This window comes from Larimichthys crocea, chromosome XXIV (assembly GCF_000972845.2).
Source record: "Larimichthys crocea isolate SSNF chromosome XXIV, L_crocea_2.0, whole genome shotgun sequence".
Classification (NCBI taxonomy): Eukaryota; Metazoa; Chordata; class Actinopteri; family Sciaenidae; genus Larimichthys; species Larimichthys crocea.
Window position 1 is genome coordinate 8,983,004 of NC_040034.1, and position 20,399 is coordinate 9,003,402.

At 40.5% G+C, this 20,399-nt stretch overlaps 1 protein-coding gene across 2 annotated transcripts; it reads left to right on the plus strand.

Moving 5' to 3' along the window:
• Positions 1-49: 49 nt before the first annotated feature.
• On the plus strand, positions 50-20,367 carry wdr25 (WD repeat domain 25). 2 transcript variants are annotated; one of them, XM_010756983.3, is made up of 7 exons: positions 50-180; positions 2,099-2,838; positions 7,285-7,432; positions 15,286-15,416; positions 17,506-17,676; positions 18,259-18,399; positions 19,829-20,367. In XM_010756983.3, the coding sequence occupies exons 2-7, from the start codon at positions 2,116-2,118 to the stop codon at positions 20,048-20,050; spliced, it is 1,536 nt and encodes a 511-aa protein (XP_010755285.2). In that variant the 5' UTR covers positions 50-180; positions 2,099-2,115; the 3' UTR covers positions 20,051-20,367. The 2 variants fall into 2 exon arrangements, with proteins under 2 accessions (XP_010755285.2, XP_027130557.1); XM_027274756.1 differs by having other exon boundaries at positions 78-204.
• Positions 20,368-20,399: the final 32 nt, after the last annotated feature.

Here is a 20,399-nt window from a genome sequence, read left to right on the forward strand (position 1 = left end):
AAAATAAAAGCTTTAACGCATATTCAGGTCCTGACATGAGTTGACAAATAGAGACATTGCTTTTATTTTGAAACTCTGCATTAACGCCATTGGACTTTGCGGGATTTTGGACTGTTTTGTTTTTGTTTGTGACCGTTGAACGCACAAGAAGATTATTTGACGGTTTAACCAGGTGACCAGGTAGCTACAACAGTTTGCTGTCAGGTTAAGCTTGTATTTATGGACCAAATGAGGCTTTAAATTCAGAAATGCAAACCAGTAATGTTAACCGGTGGCTAGTTTTGCTATAGTGACGGCGGTTAGACGCAAACTTCGTGCTCACGTTGTCTCTAAATTACGTTTATAAGTCAGATAACGTTCACAGACAACATGATTATTGGTTAACAGTGACTTTGCTCTGTCCAAACGTAGTAATTAAGCCAGCTATGAGCTCTCTGTTGTGACTATGTGTTGACTTAACAAGACTATTTAACCTAACGTTGGTTACAGTGCTGCTCAAAAGTTTGTGAACCTTACTAAAATAACCTGATTTAATGTTAAAGATCCAGTGTGTAGACTTTAGTTACATCTAATTGCTGTATTGCAATCTCACATCACCCTAGTGTAAAAGGAGAAATAAACACTTTAAGGGCCCTGTCTGGCATAGACATATATTTATGTTCATCAATGTGAATATAAAACTATTAATCAAAATCAGTTATTAGTATTAGTACATTTCATGATCTGGTTATTATAGACACAGATTAAATGTTAAATATAAATATTCCAATATTTATCATCACAGTAACAGTGTTACACACATTAGTAGCTGTAAACACTTAAGAGAAACTCAAAAAATACATACATTGGTTTGGTGCTTACTTATATCCTAAACATGAGGAGTAAACATTTATAATCATCACTTTAAAAGTTACATATGTTGTTTTTGGTGCCTGCTTGTTTCCCAGATATATTAGTGTGTGTGTGAATGGGTGTATAAGAGGCAAAGCACTTTATAGAAAGGCGCTTTATGAATTTTTTTATTTCCTTTTATTAATTTACAGGGCAGATCTGCCACATCCGATATAGTGGACGCGTTAACGTAACGCAGCAACGGATCAACCTGCTCAATGAAAACTCTGTGTTTCAGTTTGGCGGCCTCCAGGAAAAAGGACCCGCTCTCACTGTAGCTATAAAATTTAAAAAGTAATTTTAAAGTAACAAAAAAACAAAAAGATTCTTATTTTAAGGTGGTTATACATGCATGAAAACATAATTATGAATATTATATTCCATGTCTGCCTTATTCTGAAAATAATCTTACATGCTGGACCTTTTTAATTTATACCCCAATTCACAATACAAACTAAAGAAATGGTTATATTGTCGTTCTTTATTTAAGAAAAATCAGATTTCATGGATGGGAAGTATGTGAACCCCTTCAGATATTATAACTCCTAACCTCAACTAAACGGTTTCTGTAGTGACTCATCAGTCTCTCACGTCGACTTTGGAGGATATTTGCCATTACCAATGTTCTTGTCCACTTCTAGGCTCTCCATTTGTAGATGATCTGCCTCACGTTGGAACGATGAAGCTCAATTTTCTTTGTAGATGACTTCATAGTTACCCCCAGACAAATGTGCTGTCACTGCCCTCTTCCTGAGGTTCTCTCTGAAATCTCACTTCCTTCCTGCATGATTGACCTGTCACCTTGTCAAACAGTGACCTGTTCACCCGGTTAAGACTAAAGTGACCTGGTTTCATCTCTGTTTCAATCAGTGATGCACAATTTCATCCCTAAACATCTCTGATATTATTGGTCCATTTCAGTGGTTAATGTAGGACTACCGATTTGTTCCACCTGATTCTACTTAACCGCTTGTTTTGACCAATGCAGCTCAGGGTTCACAAACGTTTGCACCTACATAAGTTGACCAAAAACTTAGTCTTGACTACAGAGTATTTTGAATTGATAAACCTGCACCTGTTATTTCATATGAAAAATAATGGAATTGTGGCAAAGCAGCCACTAGATGTCACCACCGGGCCTCTAATTGATTACCTGCACTGACATCTCACGTGGTGTTGTTGTTGTTTTCCCTTTATTTTCCAACAGAGTGTCATCATGTTGAGATGTCTTCATTAGTGGCCTACGAGGATTCAGAGTCAGAGGATGAATCTCTTGAGCAAACCAAGGAGGGACCGCCAGCTGCTGTCCAAACTGGATTTTGTGAACAAAACCAAGAGGTCAGAGTGTGTAATTCCTCAGAGGTAACACTAAGCACTCACAGCTTCACACCTGACCCTGGGTCAGTGTTGGGACATCATGGAAGTAGCAGTTCTGCACCACAGCTGCACTCACAGCTGCACAGCTGTTTTGATTGGGAAAGAAAATATTACAGTGATGTTAGAGCACAAGAGAAACAATTTAGATACACCACAGATCCACTGAGTTCACATGCAACTCAGGGAAAAATCTCAGCACCGCAGACTCTTCCTCACAAGGCAAGCTTCAGCGATGGGTTAAAACCAGAAAAAAGGCATCACTCCGTCCCGTCTGTTGTCAGACCGTACATCCCCAAGAGACAGAGACTTGCTACTTCAGTAGAGACTGCGGACCCAAAGTACTCAGCAGAACAAGTCCCAGGGAATCAGACCAGGGCGAGCCAAATTCTGTCAGAAGTGTCACCGAGAGTAAAGCCGTATCTTGCGCACAAGCCCGGTGCCGCAGGGATACCAAGGAGGCTTCTGATGAGTCTGGGAGGCCACCAGGGTCCGGTCAACACAGTGCAATGGTGTCCCGTGCCTCATCTCAGTCATCTGCTGCTGTCTGCGTCCATGGACAAGACTTTCAAGGTATGATTCAATAAATCTGCTGACTTCCAGAGGCTATGAAATGTGAAAAGTGTTTCTGTTGTGCATTGCTTTCAATCTGTTGTATTGTATTTAATTTTTTCAAAATGCATGTTTTAATCATAATTCTGATGTTTATTCCATGTGATAAAATGTGTCCTCCTTTCTCAGTCTGACTGCTCCAAATACACGGTGTTTTGAAATGGTGTTTTTTTTTTTTTGCCTGGCACAATAATCCATTTATCAGTATAGTTTCAGGCAGGTGCCAAGCGCATCAGGGAGGTCTAAGGGGGATGATCACTCAGCTGACATTTAATGTAATTGGCACAGCGTTAAAGGCAATGCGATAATATCTGCCCCATAGACTGTGGCCCTGCTGCATCAATTTATAAATGTACCACAAAACACTTTCTTTAGAATCGTATCTGTCACTGTCAGCTGAATGTGTGTCACGACCCAAGGGACTTCCTATCTCTCTCTCTCTTTCTCTCTCTCTTTCTCTTTTTCTGACTCCCCCTACCCCATCTTCCTTTTTTTGTATTTCACACCAGGAAAACAATCCCTCATTTCCCTACCATAAAGGTCAAGTCACGCAGGTGTCTGCCGGTGACTTAATATTTCTATCCCAGCACAAAACCGGGTACGCCACCAATATCCTAAGAGGAACTCTAAATAATTAATTTAAATATGCATGAGCCAATTTGCATAACCATACAAGTGCAGCAGTATGGCAGCCACCTCCTTTGGCACCTGGAACGGGCGGTTTAGAGCAGATGGTCGAGACGGGGAGAGGAGGAGACTTGGCTGTTTGTATGCGAGGGTTTCTCTTCTTCTCTATCTCAGAGTGTTAAACCAGTAGATAAAAAAAGCATATGAAATACTCTTACTCATCTGTGCATGTTTGGTGAGACATTTCACTCAGTTTCAGTGGGGGATTGATCAAATGCACCAGAGATTTTTAAATAATAATTTTTTTTAGCTAATTTAAGATGTTGGAACTGATATCAGACTCGATTTTAGACCAGAATTGCAGGATTATGAGGTGATATGAAGACTTAATTCTGTAATAGAGTTTGCATGTTATCCCCATGTCTATGTTGGCTCTCACCGGGTTCTCCAGCTTCCTCTCACAGTCCAAGACATTCAGGTTTAATAGATTAATTGGTGACTCTAAATTGCCCCCAGACGTGAATGTGAGGGTGAATGCGTGTTTGTCTCTATGTGTCAGCCCTGTGTTGAACTGTACCCTGCCTCTCGCCCAATGTCAGCTGGGATCGGCTCCAGCCCCCTGCAACACTGTTAAGAATAAGCAGTCATGTAAAAAGGAATGAATGAAAAACCTACTTGTACCTTTTAGTGTGTTTAATCTGTGACAGAGAGTAAGATGTGCTCATATTCACAGCCACAAGCAGTTATTTCAATATTGCAATATATTGGCCATGTAATGCATCTAGATACTTTTTTATGCCGTGGTTGCAGAAAATGCAATTTTGCACAGTATGATACCTCAAAATACAGTGTAATAAACTGCAGGTAACCATAGTAACAGTTCTTCCAAACTGTGTTACCAGGTAACTCTAATTGATAAAACCTAAATTTGGACTACTTGAATTAAATTAAATACAAACTTTGAAGGGCCACAACTTACATTTGTTGTCAAATATTTATAGAAAGAAAATCAAAATGTTCATTACAATTTATTATATTCCAAAGTATCTTATTGTTTGTTTTGATCAAATAGTCACAGTTAACTGTTAAACAGTTTGGCTTGAAAGGGATCCTGACTTGATTATCAGTTATCTGAATAGTTGCACGGGGCTCTGCAGCTCTGCTAGCCGCTTGGTTAAGGAGCATCTGACCTAACTGCAGCATCTACAGTTTGATTTCCACCCTTTGTTGCACGTCAGACAGTCTATAACTTTGTTATTTGATAAGCGCTATGGTCTTAGTATAATAGTAAACTTCTGGGTGTCCTCGTTTATGAAATTACGGGCACACATGTCAGAATGCCACTCCACACCTTTGTTTGTTTTCTTGTGTCAGCTTGTCATACATTATCGCTTCCTTATTGATACACCGTACAGCTACATCGATTATGTCTCTCAGCACTCTTGCACTCTGTCCACAGCTATCCTGTTCTGTTCTCAGTGTGAAGACGTAGAGGGGACACACTCCATCAACACTTACCACTCTGTGCTTATGTTTCCTCGCCAGCACCCTCCAGGCTTCCGCCTTCTCCTCCTCCATCCTGTCTGTCAGTTTCTCAGAGGCAGAGACTCAGACTATTATTATTCCAGCCTGTTTTGTAGCTGTTGTCACCATGGCTACGGCAGGTGTAAGGCAGTGGTTTTTAGCTGATAACACGAATACCAATTTAGTTTTAATTACCGAGAGTCATTTAGGGAGCAGATTACCCCAATGAGTCATCTGCAAGGATCCGCTCTGCGTGTCTGTTAAGTGGTCAGTGAAATTAAAGGATGCGGATAAACAATCGCTCATTTTCACCCATGCCGAAGTCTCACGTTACTGCAGCGGTGTGTGCACTGAATGGTGTTGTTATGGTGAATATCAAGTGACACCGTCTTGCATCAGAGACGGGGCTTAAACAACTTGTCACGTTGTCAGACTTGTTATGTAAAAGTGTTGAGTTGAGTATCTTGTGACTTTAGATGATATCATCAGTTCCTGTTCAACAGATTTCCGTGTTGCCTTGAGATGGCAGTGTTTCCCTAAGCCTAAGCTCATACAGGGAAGTGGCACATCCTGTTGTACAATGAATGGAAATATTCTTAATAGATGCTTCGCTACAATATTTAGCTTTTTTTTTTGCAATTAAAAGTGTGATTCTCTGTCCCTCTCTGTGCTTTCTTCTCGCCCCGGAGGCATCTCTGGCATTCTGTTTGTTAAAGTACTGCCCGCTGAATTGATATGTCACTCTCCCCTCATCCATCGCTCTCCCCCTCCCCACCCGCCTGTCTCCTGTGGGAGTCGCGGTACAGAATTTCTCAATGTGTTTCCTATGCTGTATGGAGAAATCATCTTTAATAATGAAACACAAAGAGTGAGAGAGAGGGAGGCAGAGAGGGATCTGCAGCGCCCCACAGATCTTCAAAGTTCCTCTGTGGCCCTGTCATTGCCGGTGAAGCAAAAAATACTTCATCATTAGTGTAATATACTTCACCTCAGCGAGAACCAGACCAGACTACCCACTGCATTCCAGGCTGGGCTTCAGGGAGAGGCATTTCTCTTTTGACACGTCTGCGAGAAAATCACACTCTTCATCAACAGGACCTCTGATAAAAAAACATGTCACAGTATTGACCATCCTGGGTGCCAAGTGATCCTTTTGAAGCACAGGGCAAAGTAAAACCCACAGCTCAAGCCAAAGACAAATTCAACAGTAGAACAAGCTGGCAGATTAACACCTAATTCCTAATTAACTGTCTGCTTTTTTAGACCTCTTTTTGTACTTTATTTGCACCGTGATAGCACATTTAAACCAGCAAGCTTGTACATAACGCAGCCATGGCTGTCATGACTAACAGCGGGGTGCTTTTCACTTCTGCTCGGTCTATAATCAGGCAAACCTCTGACTATGTGAAACCATTAAAGCCATTAGACCCCCCGGAGAATTGATTTATAGGCACACTCAAAGGTAATTAGGTTGATTAATTAATTATAAAGGTTGCTTTTGCTCCTAAATCCAGCAAATAAGCCTGATTTGTATACATATTGTGCCAATATATCCACCGGCGCTTTGCTGAGTAATTTCATTTTGTTTCATAACAATTGAATTTAGATGAGGCTTAGATTATATCTTTCACCGCTTTGAAAAAGAGATAGACTGCATTCACCAATTCTCATTCACTCAGGAAAGATTTTCAGGGCCAGAGGAAACATTACATTCATCATCTGCATAGGCATGGCAGAAAGATTTCACTTTGTTTCCTCTTTTCAGTTGCGGAGTAGTGGGCGCCAAACCTAGCCTTGATTCTCAGTAAACTGCCTTGAAAACTCCTCCATAGCACGCCGGTCCTTTCCTCTTGTTTGAAACACAGTGTGTCAGTGCTGTCTTATGTCTCCTTTTTATTCCCCCCCACTGCTTCTTTCTCTCATGTTATTTCACCTGGTGTTTGAGGTGTAAAGGATGCCCAGGTCAGCCTTAGACTTTTAGCCTGTTAGCACACCTACAGCAACTATTCTTTGTTTGTCAGTGATGCGAGGAGTCAAAGGAACCTACAAAGACTGAGCACAAATAACTGATATAACCTTGTGTTTTTGGATTTTAATGTTTAAACTCATCAATCATTTGAAATGGAAGTTGTGTATTTCACACAGTAGAGCTATGAAAACCATCTCCCACAACTGTTTGAGCACGGTCAAAATGTCAATGCCGCAGTCTGCGTGTGTTATGAGTTCCGCTTGATGTGATGTGGCCGTGTCTGTCAGGTGTGGGATGGAGCAGAGAGCGGGCGATGCCTGAGGGTTTACACCTGCCATTCGGGAGCCGTGCGCGATGCCTGTTGGACCCCCTGTGGGCGACACCTTCTCACCGGCTCGTTTGATAACTCTGCTGTGATCACAGACGTGGAGACAGGTGAGCAGCAACATTTCTTTCTGCAGGTCTGTTGAACACGATGTCACATAACAAAACACTCAGGTAAGAAGAACAATAAACTTGAATAACCTTAAAGTTTTGAGGAAGTCAAGCAGCCGCACATTTGCTTAATTAGAATTCAGCTTTTTAAAAAACATTTTTCTCCGAGCACATTGCTGGCGTTGTGGGAAAACAAAACTTCTTGGCCATTTTTTTTTCTAACTCAAAAGTTAGTCTAGTAATTTATGTGTGCAGTGCCTCGGTCCCCAAAACCTGTTATAACTAAAGCCAATTGCAAAGCCGCTCTCTCTCTCTCTCTCTGTCTCTCTCTCTCTGTCTCTCTCTCTCTGTCTCTCTCTCTCTCTCTCTGTCTCTCTCTCTCTCTCTCTCTCTCTCTCTCTGTAGTCGTGACCCATTTCAGGTTGATATTTTTCAATAAAGACATTTATTTATTGCCATGTAATGCATCTAGATACTTTTTTATGCCATGGTTGCAGAATTTTGGCTGGCAGGTGTTCGTTAAGATTGCACAGTATGATACCTTAAAATACAGTATAATAACCTGCGGGTAACCATAACAACAATACTTCTATACTGTGTTACCAGTTAATGCTTATTAATAAAACCTAAATTTGGACTACTTGAATAAAATAAAATAAAAAACGTATAAAAAAAACACATAGTTTTTTTCATTTAGAAGAAATAGAAGAAAATCTCTCTCTCTCTCTCTCTCTCTCTCTCTCTCTCTCTCTCTCTCTCTCTCTCTCTCTCTCTCTCTCTCTCTCTCTCTCTCTCTCTCTCTCTCTCTCTCTCTCTCTCTCTCTCTCTCTCTCTGTAGTTGTGACCCATTTCAGGTGCAACCCTGAAATCAGCATTTTTAGAGCAAATACATCATAACCATCCAACTATCCCATTCCAAGGACCGAGTGCAGCCGAGAAATGCTTTCTTTTCCTAAAATTGAATTAGGAAAAAAAAAAAAAAGCCTGTTCCCAAAATCCACTGGGCTCCAGAACCTTTTTTAAATGGCGACATTTTCCATTTCATTGTTCTCTATTTAGACCTAAAAACCTGTAGTGACACTATACTCTCATTTAGGGAGGAGGTCGATCCTCTAAATTAAGTTCTATGGGGGACAAACGTTCGCTTCAGTGGAGATGGTGCTGAAAATGGGACACCATTCTCTTGCTCTCTGTCCTTCTATGCATAAATATCTCTTATCTATCTTTATCTCACACACACTTACACACATATATGTACAGCACAATAAAGAATACAATACGCTGGCTCATTGTGTTTGCCGACCCTTTTGTGTGATCATACAAACCGTTCTCAAAGTGACATTTACAAGACATCAATAAATTGGTCCGAAATGCTTAACTTTCTGGCGAGCGAACATTTAACAAGCAGGGTAGAAAAGATGAGAACAAGTCATACAGCCGATGTACAACAGGGAGACTGCTTGTTCAGCAGTTCGTTTGCTTTATCTGAGACAATTCATGAATTTCTCCACAGCTGAAATAAAAAATATGTTTCAGCTCAGTTTTCTGCTTCAATTGAACAGAGCCTCTGCTATCCGTCATGTCCATTCAACATTTAATGTTCCAGTGTTCATATATGTAGGCAAAGACTTCAGAGAGGTCCAACATACTCTGGACATTATTTCGAGGCCCCTGTGGCAACTACATCTCTTGGGTCAACACATGGCTGTGATGACTTGCTGCCGTTTGCACTTCCCCTCTCAGCATGTCTGTCAATACTGCCAATAAAGCCTACGGATAATAGCTTGGCCAGCCCATTAAACACACAGGCAGCTCCAGGAAGGGGATCAATAATGGATACATTACCACAGGAGCAGCCACCATGACCTTACACCGGAACGTCACAAACCACAAACATAAACAAACAAACGTTTATTTTGGTCCTATACTTTGGTAGCCACCAGTGGCTCGCTCAGCGCTTCGAGATGTCCAAGTAGGTTCAAACTGCAAACAGCTTTGAAGTAATGTCAGACATCCGAAGAACCCTCACACATCAATCCTGCAACGCTCTTTCTATTTTTTAATGGTATTTTATTATTCTTATTTGATTTTTCTTTTCCACTATTATTATTTATTTGTACGAGAATTGAATAAACCATATTGTTTCCGAGGATGAAAAGGGGCTGCAGATGTGTGCCGGCACTGCAGAGCAATAAGCAAGCATTCATATGGCAGCGCGAAATGAAGAAAATTTAATTTAGTTGCATATTAATATGGGAGTTGGGAATTCCTGCCCGGTTTCTGCACAGTTGTGGTGCAATTACAGCTTACACCTCTGCACTGACACTTTAAAACCAATCATCCAGTATTCAAGCAGTGAAAAGGATATAGAGGCCAAGCTGCATACTTAATTTGCCTCATAGTTAGCAACTGGGTAAGCTCTTTATATGTCTGACACACATGACTCATAACAGGGCTTCACCAAGGGTTTGGCATATATTATGGCAGTGATACTTGAAAAACTGAGAAACCTCCCGTACATTCGCATTAACATTTGATCTACGGAGAGTGATGGGATACTGAGCGAGCTGAGTGTTTACCACGTCAAGCTGTAATCAGGATGAATGTGATCTTTATGCTCTTCACAGTAATGCAGAGCCTCTCAGCTTTAACAAGGAAGACAGCTGGGCTTATTCTGTTCAATTGAGCTCTGTTTGGAGATGTGTGCAGGCCCTTTTAATGATCAGGGAAAAGTCTTGTGGAACCACTTGACCCTATATTTCACCACAGCATAACCTAACCAAATGCTGCACCCATCGGTGTGTTTACAGAGAGATGCATGCACCTATGCATACACAATGATGTGTGTGCCCATTTTCCGTGGCCATCTTTGCAGTTGTTTCTGTGTCCAATTTAATTTGTACAATCTTATATCCAACTCCCAGTTGGCCACAGACAGGCTGTCACGGCTGAATAGCAACAGTAGAAGGAGGGAGATATAGGGAGAGCAGGTTAAGAGGCATAATGCAGAACGAGAAGGAGGGGGGAGGACGAATGCAAAGAGAGAAAGAAATCAAAAGAGGCAGAATAAATTCAGAGAAAAAAGAAACAGAGAGAGCAGGAGTTGGGGAGTGGAATAAATGAATTTCATCTGGAGGGCATTAGTGTGAAGTGGCAGCTGTTGTGTCCTTGGTAAAGCTGATTGGTGGAGGCTGGCAGAGGAAAATCTGCCCACCTACCCACAGGCTGCCACAGGTTGAAGTGTCAGTTTGTGCATGCAGGGCTTGAGTTCTCTGTACAGGTTCCCTCGGGCACCGGTAGAATGGCACTCGTCCTTGCTTTCCATGAACCAATAATACACAAAGACAGTGGGAGTGGGCTGCGCGTTGCCCTTTCACCTCACTTTGGCTTTGCAGAATCATATTTGATGAATGTATCTGAAGGCTTCAACAATAGTTAAAATGCAAGATGGAGTTTCACAGTTTTTAGAGAATGAGCTCCATGTGCCAGTAGTTCATCCGTCCATCCTTCACATACACTTGCTTATCTTTTAGAAGGTGGTGGGCGGCTGGAACCGATCCCAGCTGACATTGTGTGAGAGGAGGGGTACTCCCTGGACAGGTCGCCAGTCAGTCACAGGGCTGATGGGTAGAGACAGACAATCATTCATGTTCAAAGTCACACCTACGGGCAATTTTCTGTGCCAGTAGTGCAAGAGCAAAATAATGAGTCACATTGGGGGTTTGAGACTGGGGGATCATCCCACAGAAAATTGTTTGTTTTTAAAATGTAACACATCAGTGTATCTCTGAGCTAACCATGCAGTCCATGTGGAGAAAGTGTTCATACCCTGTATTTGTACTGGATTTTTTTAGCATTTACAGGCTTCTAGCACAATAGTGGGACATGCGATTGCTGTTGCTACTTTAGGTACATCATTTGTAAAACAAACAAATACAAATAATGTTATTTTCACATGTTTAATTGTGATTGCAACCAAATTTCATTTTAACTTGCAGAAAAAAAAAAAAAAAAATCAAACTGGAAAACACCAGTCTTTAGGGAATTTTATCTCCAAAACCTACATCTGTCACTTTATATAATCATAACCTAGTTTAGCATTTATGAGAATGATCCAAGAGTTTTAATACCAGTTTCTTATAAATGTTCCAATAACATTAGCTGTTAGTTTTTAATGTTTTTTTTTGTGCAATCAATGTATTTTCTTTCATATTTTCTATTCTGCCTTGTTAACACCTGCTTTACATGTTCAGGGAGGTACCTGCACACCAGGAGACAATGCGTACAACACACACACACCCACACACACACACCTCCATATGCCACTGGCAAGCATATCTGCATTTTGACCTACTGTACTTTGAAAGCTTACCTGCTAGGTTAACATGGGTCTTACATGTTATGTGACAGAAAAAACAAAACTTTCTTTGGCACACACTTAATAATAATATTCATTAACAGCAGTAAAAGACATTGGTTGATTTCTATTAAGTGTGATGATTTGATTTATAAACATCCAGCATGGAGCATGGTGTGATTCCAGAAGCCTGAGCATTTGGCGTTTTGGAGCTGCTTGAATTATTTTTACTTTTCGAGCGTCCCATCTCCCTGCCCCCTTCAGGAATTATGCTTTATGCCCAAGTGAATATCTGCAGTTTATGAAGTGTAATTTGTTATGTTAGCAGCCCATGATGGGAAACAAAAGTGATAACTATAGCCTATTTGTGCTGACTTGGAGTGTGCAGACCCTGTACTCTTCAAGATCATTGAAACAGATCCAAGCCTCAACGATCAAGGTAAATTTGCTATTACAATGCATAAGCACCTCCTAAACGTAGCTAGACTTTACTTTGCATAGGAGGTTAGTCAGTGTTTGTGCTTGCACGCTGTGGAATTATGTGATCTCTTCAGATACTGAGGCCTTGACGCTTCCTCACTGTGTTTCCTTTGGATTTCAGCTTTGAAGCTTCATTGTCTACCTTGCAAACAGCAGCCTTACTGTGTCGAAGGAAGCATGTAAAACACTTGATAAATGAGTTAAATAAGTTCAGTAATATTAAGCTTTCAAAGCACTTTCTTCATGCGAACTATCATTAAAACATCAAACTAATTATAAATATAAACTATAAAATATATTTTTAAACTATATTTTAGATACAGCTTGTTAGCACCAAGTAATGTGCTTCTCACCAGTGCTTATGTTGCAGTGACAGCACCCTACTTCGGTGGATCCAGTAATGAGGGAGAATATCCATTTCATCCCAGCTTCCCTCTGCTCTAAGGGGCTCACCCCCGCCATCCCAATCATCCTTAATGTCCTCAGCACTGTAGTCATCCACTGAGTGTCAGCTCCACAGCACGACCACAGTTTCTTTCAGGACTACAAAGTAAACCGTCTAGGAGGAAGGGACAGATCACTGCAGCCTTTCCTTATCTCCCCTCTCAAGCAGGCTAATTAATCTTGCTTAATTAAAACATGACGAGGCCCTATTTATTATAAAGGGAATGTTGATTTTGCATCGTCTTGCCAAACATGAGTTTTAAATCTCAATGACGGATCTTTTCTGTATCGCTATGGGTAAGCCAATTAAGCAGGAAAGCGTGAGCCCGACGGCAATGCCTTTTTAAAACTTTGGATCAATGCAATCGAAATTTGGGCGCTTGCTAGCCCACCCCTACGTGAAAGAAGGTCCATTTTTGCTGCAGTTTATTAGCTGTGACTCATTCACCCTTCTACAAAGACTCGGTAGGAACTGAAAGAAGTGTGTAATGAAGTGCTTTTTTCTTGTGTGCTAACTGCCAAAGACTGTTTTGGATTGGGTCTTTTATGTTCGATGAATTAATGAGAAGCCGTTGAACCCTGAGGTGTTCTACTTTGCATAGCCTTTTGACTTGAGCTGCTGGCTCATTGTCTGGCTCGGTTCCTCGTGTAGCCTTCTTCATCGTTTTCCCAGGAAACTAATTTTTGGTCGCACCCTGTCAGGCTTAATTATATTTAAGCCCCTCAGTGTTTTTGTTTTGTTTTTGAGTATGACAGTTTTTAATTGATTTAGATAGAGCCGCCTCTAGCCAAAACAGTGTTTCATACTCTTGTCTCCTAGCTGGGATTATCATTTTGTCCTGACTGATGGTTGAATCAGGTTTGCTTTTTAGAGACTGATACATATCATGCGCTGCTGTGCTGTCTGGAAATATCCCAGCCACGCTCTTGCAAATGCACTGAAGCCTACCCGCAAAGGCTGTGCAATCTCTTTCTGGTCAGTCCCGTCATCTTCAATCATTCAGAATTCTTAAGATAGACACTTCAGTTGTTGCACTTTTCTGGGGCATCAAGTGATTAAAAATCCAAGATTCATTTCATCACAAGAAAACTGTTTATAGTCCTGTGTGAGACTATGTGAAGCCTTTTCCTTTTTAAGTGACAGAAGGACGTGATCGGAATCTGATGGAAGTTGTCTGTAAAGCTTACATTGCACGTCTGACCAGAGATCTTCACAGGAAGCTTCTCATCCCTCCTCACACATCATTCCTTCGTGAATTTGAGAGGGTGCACTGGGCTGAGCTGGGATCCTTGGCAACAACTTTACTGCAAGATTTACTGTGTCTTTTTATCAGTGAGCTCGTTTTTGAATCACTGTTTGTAAGCAAAGGCGACGGCACAATTTAATTACACGCAATCTTTACTGCACAGGAATCTAATGGGCGATTCGCAAGGAGGATTGGATCCTTGCACTGTGCTCAATTAATAAACCAAAGAGAGGTTTCGGCAGCATTTGCATCTAAGAGGAAATATGGTTGAAATTTATGTTGTGTTTATTTTAGCCTTGACGGTGGAGAAAGACAAAATATCTAATCAAGCTTTTCATGCAGCACAAACCGCAGTAGTTTGTCATTAGTTTAATAGTCTGAACCTTTTTATTCAGTTTGAATGTGTAGGAGAACACATACATCTGCGAGTTTATTGGTCTGTTTAGACGGATGTGAGCTGAAGGAGTGATACTCTCTGGGCAGAGATTAAACAGCCATGAGGTGATTGCTTGGCGTCTCGGGGGAAATGTTACAGCCCAGAAGAGGACAGAAACCAGCCAGGGGTCAGAGTTGAGCTGGAAACGTGTTCCTTAGAGCTGAGTAGGCAATATACTCGGGTGCAAACACTGCATGCACTCACATATACACAGTTCATCAAACATCAAACATCACCTAGTGGACAATGTATTGTTTCATCGATCAAGAAGATTATGAAATGACAATATATACATACACTTATACTGCTATATATAGTAATGTGAAGCATCTGGTCAGTGAGTATAAACATAAGTTGTCCTCTGCAGTTTCCTTGCTGAACTCCTTTAATTGTTCTGTTTCCTGTGAATTATATATCTGATATCGATGTATGAACAATGAAATGTATATTTAAACATGATAGTATGGAAGCCATGCAGTAAAGCAAATAAACTTTTTGATCATTTTTATTTATTTATTACGATTAAAAAAAAAATGTTTTGTTAATATTTCTCAGACATTTTTATGCTGAACTTAAACTTGTTGATACCAGGGCTGCAACTGCAGATCTGTTTTGTTTGTAAAACGTTAGATAACATGAATCCCACAGTCCAAGAGTCCAAGTTGGAATGTTTTATTTTGTCCGACTATTAGTGCAAACCTCAAAGAAAATCAGTTCATCACAAAGTGTCACATAAATATTTGACACTTTCCTCAAAAAGCTATCTGCTTGAGTTCACTACTGACAAAAGACGTAAAGATTTATAATTTCAGGAGGAAGCATTGATCTTATTCTCTTCTCTCTCTCTCTCTCTCTCTCCCTCTTTTTTATTTCCTCTTCCTCTTTATAGGGCAGCAGGTGGTGAAATTGGACAACCAGTTCAAGGTGATGTGTGTGGTCCTGCATCCCAGCAACCCAGAGGTATTCCTGTGTGGAGGCTACAGTTCAGTGGTCAAGGCCTGGGACTCTCGCAGCTGCAAGGTCAAACTTATTAACCTCCTTAGAGTAGATTTATCATTTTTATTGACTTTGGTTCACAGACTCTTGTTTGACCTTTTTATAAATCTAAGGCTCGAAGGCTTCGAACACATGCTCCTCGTCCACACCTCTCTCCTACAGTTATTCACTAGTTGAAACAAGATAGTCAACATTTGGCTGTGCACAATGGCCCATGCTATATTTCACTAAAAGGATAATAATGCTGCATACATAGAAGTAACACTGCAGATTATCTCACTAATTATTCAAAGCAAATTTTAATTTCATCCGGGACTCATAAATCTTTCCTGTGAAGCTGCAACCTAATATTGCTATTAAGCTTAATGGACTGTTTTATATGATAATCCTATTCACTTCCTCAGTGTGTGAGTGTTCACACGTAATTTCTTTCCCCCACGGCGTACCGACTTGTTTCCCTGCAGGGTTTTACATGTAAAGCAACAGGGATTGCTCCTGCCAGTAGGTGTCAATTTCAGTTGCAGAGTGAGCGTAGGCCAGTCCTCAGCGAATGGGTTGTTAATACTGTAGCATCCTGGCTAACCTGTCAATCTTAGCTCTGGGCTGTGTGTTTCCTGCTCCAGGGTGAAACCCCACTAGATAAAAGGGCTGAGACCCACAGGCACATAAACCCATTAGCCTAAAGTCTTTCCAAACTGAGTCATGAGGTTAACCTGCATGCATTAGATTTTCTACCATGTTCTGTTAAAACTCTAGCAAAGCAGAGGGAGAGCAGTTAAAGTTGCAGTTAGGGGTTAAAGGTTAAATCGTGCAGCGTAGCTGCAAGCTGTTCAGAAAATTAAACCTAATCTGATCAAACACCCTGTGAACAGAACTAAAAAGAAAAGTGTGAATAAACGGATGTTCTCTTCAAATGAGAAATACGTTCAGTCAACCGTAGCCCAGATCACGACTGACTGGCGTTTAGCCTAAACTGGTTTAAAGATTTAAGAAGTTTTATGAAGTCCATATGCCAACAATATTCTTTTTTTGTTTGTTTTCTTATTAGGTTATATTTAAGTTATTAACCTGTCATCACTGATGGGCAAGAACATTAGCACATTCGGTTGATTTAATTTCGATAGTGTGCTGATTTTGTTCTTAATTACTCAATCGTTTAGACTGTTAAATGTCAGGAGGTAGAGATTTTTATTATTTAAATTGCTTGTTTTATTTAATAATCAGTCCAGGAACCAAAAAGAGAGATTTAGTTTTCCTTAATATATGACAAAGAAAAGTGTCAAATTATATTCTTATCCATGAGAAGCTGGATCCAGAGAATGTTGGCCTTTTCTCCTTAAAATTTACTTTTTTTTCATAATCGATATGTTGATATGATATGATATGATATGATATGATATGATATGATATGATATGATATGATATGATATGATATGATATGATATGATATGATATGACTAATTGATTATTCGACTAATTGTTGCAACTGAGTTTCAATCACGTGCTGGTGCTGGGTTGTATACTGTCAGGATAGATTAAAACCTGGAAAGTTTTTTCTTGACTAACATTGTTTTGGCCCGATTAATGAGACTGAATTATTGAAATACTGACAAAAAAACGGGCAGCAGCTTTGAGATCTTTTACCAGGCCAACATTGATACCAGTAGTTTATAATTCACAACAGGTACACAGACAACCCACCACATCTATGTCGTGTGTCATGTTACTGCATTAAATATCAATAAATATAAAGCCAAACCTTCCAATACATTGTATAATATGATGTATAATATAATACAGATGCTGCTTTACCTTTAATATAACAGATTCACAATACATGTATGTTCTAGCAACAGTCAGTGTTCAGTGTTGGATGCATTGTGGTCATCAGGCACAGCCCAGTGACTGACAAACTGTAGTAGTTATCTTGTCAGTCCGCCTTAAGGACAGAGGTCCAGATGTTCCCTTCTTTCCTGTTAATGACTCTGCTGAGCTAAGTGCCACTCTAGTGAACTAGAAAAGTGTTATGAAAGTAACACACAGTGACCGAAGAGCATTTCTCATGTTTTTACTATGAATTGTTTGTATGTTGTGTGTGTGTGTGTGTTTGCAGGTGGTTAAGGCGTACAAAGCAGGGATCCAGCAGACCTTGGACATCCTGTTTCTAAGAGGTGGTGTGAACTTCATAACAAGCTCCGACTGCGTGAGCAGAGACTCTGCGGACCGCACCCTCGTGGCATGGGACTACGAGACCACCGCCAAGGTCTCCAACCAGATCTACCAAGTACGAAAACCTAAACGCTAATAAGGGGGGGAAAGAATAGCCTCTGAATAAATACAGCACTGATTGGCACCCAGCAAAAAGGCTTAAAAGCAGTTTGAATTTTAACTGGCTAATCACATTTCCCATTTAAGGTTACACTCCTTGGGAAGCTGAAACAAGCTGGTAATGAGGCATGTGGAACTGGCATATTTTGACAGTTACAAGGTGCTGGAGGAAGTGTGCACTATATCTTTTTTAAAAAATGTGATTTTAATAACCTTTGTGCCTTTTTTTTGGTATTGAATAAATTCTCACACCTGAATCAGTGTTTCTGCACATTGAGGTCTCAGGAGTCTTGTAAATTCTTCATCCTACTCTTAATATGTAAGAAAGGATGGACTAATCCAATCCAATACAACGGCAAAAACTGTGAGCTCGGAAATGCCTTCAACAGATTGATTGTATTATATTATGAAGCGTTTGTTACTTTATCCACCTGCTGAACATTTTCAAAATAGCAGCTCATGGTTAAAAACAAAAAAAGGTCAAATTATGAATCAATGTCCCGTGTGGATTTTTCCCCTTCGCTCATTCGGCTACCAGGAGCGCTACACATGCCCAAGCCTCGCTCTACACCCCCTGGAGGAGTCATTTGTCGCCCAGACCAATGGGAACTACGTGGCAGTGTTCTCCTCCCAGCAGCCCTATAGGATGAACAAGAGGCGGCGATACGAAGGACACAAGGTCAGTAACAACTGTGGCCTCGAGGGTGGGTTGAGTTGGGGTGGGAGGTGGTTACGCAGACCTGATCAATACAGAATGTACACACACACAAACAAGTTCAGCGAATTCACACAAAACTGCAAAGGGAGGAGACTAAACATGTACACACACACACAGATGAAACACTCATTGTAAGCTATACAACACACAGCTGACATGTACAGTAGATCCGTAGCCTGCAGTGTTTCTTCTACAGCACCTTCCCCCAAAACAAACGCACTCAGTATAATACAATACTGAGGGACACAAACAGAAGATGGCTGTCAGGTATTACTGAAATCATACTGAACTGGAATCCGCTTTATTGTTTCTTGTTTTGTTTTGTTTTTGTTTTACCATTGTTGGTTTCATTGAGGTGCAAAAGACATTTCAAATCTACAAAACAGAACACAGAACAGGACATCCCAGAAAAGACATCGCATTTCTGAATCTTTCTCATGTTTTCTTTATTATTTATACAACTTCGAAGCAAACACTTCTAACAGAGTACAAGTGTTGGCAAGCAGTCAGTGTATCACACATTCGTTATTTTATACTTGATTATCAATGCCAAAAATACCAATTTCTTAAGCTAATATGAGTCCTTGGCATTCTGAGTTAGATGAATCAAGTGGTTAACTTCCAAAGTTGAAGTTTTTTTTGGCATAAAATTTCACCTTTGAAACACTTTTATTATAATACAGTCACAACTTTATACATAGTATACACAGTAAAGGAGGATATATTTTATACATTTATTTACTCAGGATTTAATTAGTCAATTTGCTCATTTTAATTATGTTATTATGTTGTCTTAATTATGTTATTATGTTGTCTTAATTATGTATTTATATTACCCTCTCAATATATTCCAATTTGTGATATATTATATTTCCTGGAAATTTAATTGAGAAACAGTTAACAGATTAAATACCCACATTAAAACGTCTGTTACTGTAATTGAGTGAATTCAATTACACAAATCTGATACAACCAGAGAGGCTCCTTCTCTAGAAAGTGAGAACATTTCTACTGTCATACGGCCCAGCTCTAAACCACAGTAAAATCCCCGAACATTAATGCATTTTTCCTGGAACATCCAGTCACACATCGATACCTGGAAGGCGCTCAGTCGCAACCACTCACCTGGAGCAGTGTGGGGGGTTTAAGTGCCTTTCTCAAGGGCACCCTGTTGGTAATAATAAGGCAGAGGCAAGCACTGCTCTTTTCCTCCTCACCGATTGAATCAGCAACTTTTCGATCACGCGTGTGCTTTTTCTAACATTTAAGTCACCCAAGTCTGCAATCAGCTGGATCACACATTATGCTGACATCTTATTATGCTAACGTGAACATGGCTCTCGGTGGAAAGTGAATGCATCTTGACTAACGCGTGCATCCTCGTTTCTAGGTGGAGGGATACGCCGTGCAGTGCGAGTTCTCTCTGGATGGAACTATCCTCGCCTCAGGAAGCTCCACCGGCTCCGCTCACTTCTATGATTACCACAACGCTCGTTCGCTGCACACCCTCCACGCGCACAACCACCCCTGCCTGGGTGTGTCCCAGCATCCTGTCCTCCCTGCAACTGCGGCCACCTGCGACTGGGCTGGTGAGATTAAGGTGTGGCACTAAGGACAGTGAATGGACAAGTAAATAAAAGTTATAGTAGATGTACAATAGCAGGCTGGATGAATTAAACAGGACTATATTTAACTGAAATCTCATATGCACATCCGTCTTCAAGACTTTTATCTCCCATAATCACTTGGCATAAGATGATAAGCACTTGGCGAAAAAAGCTGGAAGTCAGCCAATGATCTATCCATGAAACCTTTTCTTTATTGTTTTAAAAACCACCCACATCTTCTTGTCTTTCCATGGAAATGAACATAAACTGGCACAAGAACAACAGTCACTATTGTATAATTAAATCTTACTGTAAGTATGTTCATATTTGACCCCTCTCATGTTGTTTTAACAT

Excerpts from the sequence above, each read along its gene's own strand:
- wdr25 (XM_010756983.3), top strand. The coding sequence starts at position 2,116 with ATGTCTTCATTAGTGGCCTACGAGGATTCAGAGTCAGAGGATGAATCT. Across the intron at positions 2,839-7,284 it reads CCATGGACAAGACTTTCAAG|GTGTGGGATGGAGCAGAGAG; the intron begins GTATGATTCAAT and ends CGTGTCTGTCAG. Across the intron at positions 17,677-18,258 it reads TCTCCAACCAGATCTACCAA|GAGCGCTACACATGCCCAAG; the intron begins GTACGAAAACCT and ends TTCGGCTACCAG.